Genomic DNA, 7,183 nt, shown 5'->3' on the forward strand with positions numbered 1-7,183 from the left:
CCAAAGCTGGATCCGCCCTTATAACTACTGAATCATGCATCCGATTGACTTAATGGGTAGGCTAATATTTTATATGAGTATTGGATTCCCTAATGGTAATGACAATAAATAATAATGTTAATTTTAAATGCCCAGCGAAGCGGGTGAGTACGGCTTGTTATATTATAATTATAATCCTGACTTGTTAGCCGCTTAGCGTTTGTAAAAGTACGCAAGTTTGGGAAAATGAAATCAAATCGCTGGACTCTCAATTAATTTTACGAAATTTCTTTCAAATCAAATACTATTCATACAGCTACGGTGTTGTTCCCATTGGTTTGTCGCACCTAATTTCATTTCATTCCATAATCGATTTCATTTCAAATAGCTGTATATCATTTTGTTTCTTTTGAAATTTCGTACAATAGACATGACTTCGGCCTGTGTTGTAAAAATTGCGTAGGTATATGCGCTTCGATCCCTTTGCTTGTTCAGCGGAAAAACTATAAAAAGCTAACGCACTGAAATCGATAAAGTGCATTTATAATGCAAATGGGTACAAAAAATGACATTCCACTAGAAACAAATCTTATTGTCAAAGTCAAATAAATCAACAAACAATTAGGTGCCGTACGGTACTGATAAGAGATTTCATTGGAAGATTTTTTGATTTAAAGAAAGTACTGCTATAAATTATGGCTGATATTGTTGATAACGAAGAAAATGACCGAGATACTGTAGAGCCCGAAGAATTGGAGCAAATGTTCAGTAAGAAGTATAAAATTGTTACGGAACATGCTGTTTCTCTTCTACACTCGTATATACACCGATTGGACGGAACAAAGTATGTATACACACATTGTACAATAACACTTCCTAATTCTTCACGTATTAAAGCCTTAAGCTTAGCGTAGACGTACTTTCCTTAAACAATACACTTTGCTAACACTAATGATATTAACCTCAAAACGTGGAAAACATCACAACAAATAAACTTTAATAAATTAGCAAGTACGTACAGTATGAACATAGGTATAGAACAGGCTGTCTATCCGAAAAACACTATCTACGCTTATGAATCAATCGAAATAAAAATGCCAAGCGAAAAATAGCCTTGTAAAAAATAAATTTAGATCTTTAGTTTCAACTAATCTTTTATTACTATTGTACATGCTGTTGTGAGAAATTGCTTGATATATCCATCTATGTCCATGACATTACCATATTACATCCATAAGGAACTTTAGCTCCTTAATTATGCTGTAGTTGAACTCCGGTTAAACTCTTAGAACTTCTCTTTGTTTGCAACATCATCATGTAAGCTATATGAGTGCTATGTTGCCCCTCATATACAAAATAGTCACTATTGAAAACTCTCACTTACTTATCACATCATAGATGAACTGCTGAATGTCAAGATTGACAAAAATGGATTGATTTGACACTCAAAAATTGGAAAGCCCTTGATGTTGAGAGTATAACAACTAAGCTACTGAAGAAAGGAGGAACACCTTTATTAGTAGAACTGCAAAAGATCTTTAACTACATCATTGTGAGAACTCTGGAAGTATGGTATAACAGTATAGCTGTCCTGTTTATCAAAAAGTAGGACAAAGCTCTTGAAGAATTATAGACAATGATCTCCCTACTGTCTATAAGTTGTTCTCACAGGTTATCACAAATCATGTAGCAAGACGACTGGTTTAATTTCCAAACTCTGAGAAGGCCAAGGCATGATGGTCCCACACATACAGTGCTGTAAATTAAAAAAAAATCTCACTCAAAAAACATTTGTTGGCTATGAGAAGGCATTCAAGAGCTAAACTGAGGCTTGGATGCTGGAGCTGGAGCTATGCAAACAAGCCATGTATGGAGCTTCTCTAAAGCATAAAATTAACAATGAGGATATTCTGCATCGCTTAGAAAGTCAGCAAGCTGAAATGGCAGTGGGCTCAATACATATATCCTTAGAGCAACATTTGCTAGAGAAGAAAGGTTCTTGAATGGAGACCATGCACATGCATGTCACATAATGCAGGGGGCCCTTGGCCCTATGTTATGTTTACTGTAGAGAAATTATTTGCAAAGTGTGGCTCGCAAGACATGGATGAAGAGAACCGAAGACCAGACTCAATGGCATAAATTGTAAGAGACCTATAGAAATCAGCAGTAGACAATTGTGAGATGATGACTCTCTTGTTGTCTCTCTCAAATCCCATCAATAAAAAACAGAGCCATGAAAACAAATTTTCTTTACTTTTAACAATAAACTAAAATCACCTACAAGATGCATTAGTGATAGTGGCAAATTGCCAGCCTATATGGTTTGATATAACAATCCTATATTTTTCTACCATAAAGCATTTTGTACCAGTGGGCTGAAGATACTAGTGAAATTTCTGCTGTATACTGCCTATGGACTTCAGTAATCACTTATCACCATATAGAGATTGTCTACTTCATTGTCTATTTCAGATCTCTAAACTTGGCCATTAGTCTCTCAGACAACTCAATTGAAATATACAAACTTAGTGATTCGTCACTGCATCAAGTTTGTCGCTTGCATGGACACAAGGAGGCAACACTGACACAAGTTGTGTTTAGTCCTAAGGAAGACAATCTACTGTACTCAACTGGACTTGATGGACTTGTAAAGCTGTGGGATATAAGAGCAGGAGGCTCCTGTGTTTTGGAGTACAAAGGTATGGTTCAATAGTGATTCTACTTAGGTTAAATGAACATGCATATCTCACAAGAGTGAAGAGTAAATAGGTGAGCGACATGACATGTTGCTTAATAATGCAATTTAGATTAGATTCAAAGCTGTTACCAGACAAAAGAAGGGATACCGTTTCATATCTAAATGCCATAACCCTGTGGTTATCACGATTGTGCCATGAAATACTGATGAAATACTAACTAAATTGTAAAAAAGCTATTGTGAACTGATCCATCAAAGTCATTGCCTGGCCTTTCATCTACCTCGGATAAATACTTGGAATTTTTTTCTGAGCACATGAGAAATGCTTGCTATAATTAACCCATAATTTTCCATATGCTTTTTTTATTATGATATAAAATTTATATGTGTTGTATCAGTTTAAAAAAAAGTGCCAACACAGCCTCTACTGCTTCACTAGATCTTGAGACACAGGCATCAGCTCAATAAGTCGATAGTATTTAAAATAATAGTATAAAACTTCAGATGAAGAGGAAGAAATACTGAGGCCATATGAATGCATGGATGTATCCTGTAATGGCATAGTGCTGTGTACTGGCAGTCAACTCGTGGACGATGATGCTTATCTGGTCTTTTTCGACCAGAGGAAGCCTAAACCATTGGGAGGATATTGGAACTCTCATACTGATGATGTTACTCAGGTATTTACTATTTAAGTTGAATGAGTTTCTAGCAGGGAATTTTCAAAAGAATCTTCACGACGCTACTTCGGAAAAGCGGCGCACCACAATAATTATCCCATACGCTAGTATAATCCCATCGCTAATTATACATCTGACACAGAAAACGAAGAGCAGCCGTGGCGTAAGCACGTCTTCTCGGATCCTTCAGACCAGTCATCGTCGACTGTTAAGAGTTCGACGTGCGAACTAGCCTATAGACACAGCATACTTTGCGCCGCGTTTCCTCAGTGGTACATTCAGCAAATCACTGCTCTTGCTGACTAGTTCTCCTCTTAAACTTAGCAAGCCCTCCCAGGTTGAGCCTCGTGTGCTCACTTGCCAAACTACGCATATTTAGAATAACTCTTTAAGCTGGGTAGGGGAAAGTCTAGGTTAGGTCTAGGATAGGTCTCTAGCTCCTGTTCTGCACGAGGCTCCTCTGGCAAGGCCTCAATCGTTCTATGTTGTCGCTTTGCCTGCACAGATAAAGTTCCACCCGACTCGAATGGAGATCCTTGTGTCGGGCTCGCTGGACGGGCTGATCAACGTGTACAACATAGTAGAGGAAACGGAAGAGGACGCTCTACTTTACAGCCTCAATGTTGAGAACTCTATCGACACTCTCTCATGGTTGGATGGGGAGCACGTGGGCTGTGTCACCCAGTCCAACGACTACCAGCTGTGGAACGCCATCAGCGGAGACATCGTCAAGGAATACGAGAGGGACAAAGTCTCGAGGAGCATAAAGGTATCATTTGTTTTTTTTTTTATTGCTTAGATGGGCGGACGAGCTCACAGCTCACCTGGTGTTAAGTAGTTACTGGAGCCCTTAGACATCTAAATGCTCAGTATAGTTAGAACTGCTGCCCTACCCTTCAAACCGAAACGCATTACTGCTTCACGGCAGAAATAGGCAGGTGTGGTGATACCTACCCGCGCGGACTCACAAGAAGTCCTGCCACCAGTAAAAATAAAAATAATGTAAAGCATTGGCGTGCGGGTGTCGACCGGCGGCCGTTTAGATGTTTGTTGAACTGGTAAGTCAGAGCAGATCTGAAGTGGTTGTGATGTTGCAGAGGAGCAAGGAGGACGACTGCTACCTGGTGGACTCGTTCACGTCGGCGGAAGGGCGGCGCGTGCTGCTGGCGGGCTCGCACGCCGGCTCCGGGTGAGCACATCGCACTGTACTGTTGTCTATAATCTATACATCTATACATATAAATAAAATTGGAGTGTCTGTTTGTAATATTGAAATAGCCGCTTTTTACTACATGCATATGAGCGGTACATACACCAAAATAACATTTTTTACAATTTTTGTCTGTCTGTCTGTTTGTTTCGGCTAATCTCTGGAACGGCTGGACCGATTTTGACGGGACCTTCACTGATAGGTAGCTGATGATATAAGGAGTAACTTAGGCTACTTTTTTTGACTAGCTTCGCCTCGCGGCGTCACCCGCGGTACGACAATAACCGCGGGTTACAGCGCGGGACTCTAGAAATATTATAAAGCTGAAGGGTTTGTTTGTTTGAACGCGCTAATCTCAGGAACTATCGATTCGATTTGGAAAAAGTATTTCAGTGTTAGATAGCTAATTTATCGAGGAAGGCTATAGGCTATATAACATCACGCTAAGGCCAATACAAGCGGAGCACCAATAAATAATGTTTCAAAATCGGGTTATGCCAAAGTTACTATTCCACGCGGACGAAGTCGCGAGCAAAAGCCAGTCATTTATAAACGAAAACTGACAGAACATTACTTAGCTGCGGTAAAAATCAAATTTTGAAAATTCGCCTTCTTTCTCCCATGCCCCCACTTAACGGCAGTGACGTCATTAAACAATGTGTGCATTCTTTTTTGTAATCAACAAGTACCCTCATTAGATTCAAACATACAAATTGTAATTCGGTCATTTGTGAACAGATTGATTCCTGCTGTTTTAGACTTCGGGTAAAGTAGCAGGAATATTCTGGTTGTCTTCCCCCCTCAGAGCGTGAGGTCGCGGCCCGGCCGGAACGTGGAGTGGGGGAGGTCACTTCAAGGTCTTACTTGATGTATACAATTTAATTCGCAGCGACGTGCTCCGTTCCGTGGCAGTAGTGGACAAGAAGCTCCAGCCCTGCTCCAACTTCAAGGACAACAAGCAGGTGGTCCGCAGCTGCTGGTACAGCGCACAGGTGAGTGACGAGCCTTACAGACTGTACTGGCGCCGCCCGCCACCGCCTCCTGCTGGAGGGGAGGTAACGCGGGGAGGGACTACCTGCTGGTCCCATCTAATGTACCAGCAGTGTTGTACGGCGCGTGAAGGGACCAGGCCGGGGGAGAGTTCACTTCGTACGGTTTATTTAGGTTACATTTATTATCTATATATGTATATATATAAAAATGAATTGCTGTTCGTTAGTCTCGCTAAAACTCGAGAACGGCTGGACCGATTTGGCTAATTTTGGTCTTGAATTATTTTTGGAAGTCCAGAGGTTTAAAAGGTAGATAAATATGAAAATGCTCGGAATTAAATAATAATAACAATTTTGTTTTTCCTTTGATGTGTGTTCCTCGTTGGACGGATTCCTTTTATTTGTTTTAAGTTTATTTTATACAAAAGTTTAGGTCTTTTATTATCGTTTGAGGCACTACAAAGTCTGCCGGGTCAGCTAGTATACAATATTTTTATTATTATATTGGTAACAGACACGTAGCACTAACACCATTTACAATTACAGCACGACATCCTGGTGACGTCAGGCGAGTCTGGGATACTATCGGTGTGGGGTGACTGCCAGTCGGAGCCCGAAGCGCCAGAAGTGAGGAAGCTCACGGACTCCCTCAGCAAGCTCCAAGACGGCAGACATAAGCCCTACTGAAGCAATCTTAATCGTTTTGTAATTATTTTATCAACGCCTTTTGTTTTTATTGTTTTACTTTAAAATTTGATCTTCCGTGAGTACGGCTAGAGAAATGGGCAGGCGATAAAATAAGCTAACAGTTAAGTACGTAAACGTATTTATAACCATGACGTCCCGCCACGCCACGCCACGCCACGCCCCGCCACGCCACGCCCCGCCACGCGGTCGGCAGGAGGCACCGCGGCGGCGACTGTTTGTACAATAGCGTAGTACTGTGTAAGATATCGTCACGCCTGATTGCGTCATTAATACCTTCAGAAATAATATCCTTTAAATTCGACGCTATGTGGCGTGCTGTAGCCGCCTGCAGCAAACTGTTCGCGGATCCGTATCGTAACAAAACTATGTTCTGTTCGTTTTTATTAAATAATACTAATAGTAGTTATGTCTGTATGTAGTCATTAAGTTTAAGTTAGAGTGGTGAATGTAGTCGCGCGGTATTGAGCGGCGGTGCCTCCGTGGCCGCACCAGGAGGCGCCCGGCCATCTCGTACCCGCTAACATTAAGTGTTTGTGAATTTGTATTGTAAACTTAAAGAATTTGTCAGATTGTACTTTACCAATGTTAAGGGTTTACTCTTTATTGATCCTGCCGCGTCGTCCCCCCGGCGCAGGACTACTGCGTTGTACTGTGTAACAAGGAAACGACGTGACATGTCACATTCCTCCTTCACTTGATCCAATAAATAGTAACTTTCGTAATATTATTGTTTCTGTTTCGGACGTTTGGTTTTTTTTTTCGTACCTAAATTGAGAGCCTTGAGAGGCTATTTCAGCGTAACCTTAACTAGTAGGTGAGCTCACAGGGCTCACGAGACGACGTTACTAACACGAACCCTAGCAAGAGCCGTGCTTCGCAGAATCTACCGCCGGATCGGAAACACGACCCACTG

General features: G+C 41.2%; 1 protein-coding gene across 1 annotated transcript; it reads left to right on the forward strand.

Annotated features, from left to right (window-relative positions):
* The first annotated feature begins 391 nt into the window (after window positions 1-391).
* LOC101735497 (WD repeat-containing protein 89) lies at window positions 392-6,992 on the forward strand. The gene is made up of 7 exons (XM_004924201.5): window positions 392-823; window positions 2,455-2,681; window positions 3,185-3,360; window positions 3,866-4,129; window positions 4,458-4,549; window positions 5,460-5,562; window positions 6,109-6,992. The coding sequence occupies exons 1-7, from the start codon at window positions 675-677 to the stop codon at window positions 6,247-6,249; spliced, it is 1,152 nt and encodes a 383-aa protein (XP_004924258.1). The 5' UTR covers window positions 392-674; the 3' UTR covers window positions 6,250-6,992.
* The last annotated feature ends 191 nt before the right edge of the window (window positions 6,993-7,183 follow it).

This window comes from Bombyx mori, chromosome 19, assembly GCF_030269925.1.
Source record: "Bombyx mori chromosome 19, ASM3026992v2".
Classification (NCBI taxonomy): Eukaryota; Metazoa; Arthropoda; class Insecta; order Lepidoptera; family Bombycidae; genus Bombyx; species Bombyx mori.